Genomic DNA, 1,056 nt, shown 5'->3' with positions numbered 1-1,056 from the left:
AAGTTAGAGGATAGAAGATAACGCTGCAATATTTCTAAAATTTTAAAATTTTAACGCAGTTCGAACTTGATAGTTTCGTATAATTTGAGGAACCACAAAAAGAACCGTTGGATTTATCAATGTCAGGAATGTATGAACGACGGATTGGACCGTCAGATCTATCAGCGCCTTATGTGAGAGAGGAACAAATAGAATTCAACGAAATTGATCAGAATGACGCAAGCTCGTTGAACGCACCAATTCAAGAAGTGAGAAGGGAACAAACAAGTATAGGAAATATGCCGAAGAAAAAGTGGCTTAAGAGGTATCAAAATGAAACGTCCAACGAGAGATATCAAAATGAAACGTCCAACATCCAAACAATCGAAAGGAAACAGTCCAAAGGAAACAAAGGTAACATCAAAAGAAAGCATCCAGAGCGTTCGACTCACACGGATGAAAAGCGGTTCAAATGCGAAACATGTCTGGTGAGCTTGGCTTATCTATCGCAATTGCTTAAACATATGAGGGTTCATACCGGTGAGAAGCCGTTTTCTTGTCCGGAATGCACGAAGAATTTCACCGAGAAAGGGAGCTTGCATAAACATATGAGGATTCATACCGATGAGAAGCCGTTTTCTTGTCCGGAATGCAAGAGGAATTTCACCGAGAAAGGAATTTTGCTTAAGCATATGATGATTCATACCGGTGAGAAACCATACAATTGTTCAAATTGTGGGATGAATTTCACCCAGAAAGGGAATTTGGATAAACATATAAGGAGGATTCATAGCGGTGAGAAACCGTACAGTTCTTCGGAATGTGGGATGAATTTCGCCGATTCATCAAGTCAGCTTAGGCATTCGAGGACTCACACTAATGAAAAACCGCACGCTTGTTCTGTGTGCAATAAAAAATTCTCGCAAAAAGGTAATATGAAACTTCACATGAAGATTCATAACAATGATAGGCGCTGATTCAACTGCCCCGTATGCAGCAAGGCTTTTCTGACGGAATCTAATTGGGAAGAACGCATGATGAATTGCGTCTTGAATGAAATTATAGACGCATTTTTAA

General features: G+C 39.7%; 1 protein-coding gene across 1 annotated transcript; it reads left to right on the top strand.

The window, feature by feature from the left end:
- Positions 1-89: 89 nt before the first annotated feature.
- On the top strand, positions 90-956 carry LOAG_19213 (zinc finger protein; the record flags this gene model as incomplete). The annotated part of the gene is made up of 1 exon (XM_020451866.1): positions 90-956. A coding segment is annotated over one exon (867 nt), but the record flags the coding sequence as incomplete, so codon positions are not given.
- Positions 957-1,056: the final 100 nt, after the last annotated feature.

This window comes from Loa loa (assembly GCF_000183805.2).
Source record: "Loa loa unplaced genomic scaffold supercont3.3276, whole genome shotgun sequence".
In the NCBI taxonomy this organism is placed as follows: domain Eukaryota; kingdom Metazoa; phylum Nematoda; class Chromadorea; order Rhabditida; family Onchocercidae; genus Loa; species Loa loa.
This window is presented reverse-complemented; position numbering and strand designations above follow the sequence as displayed.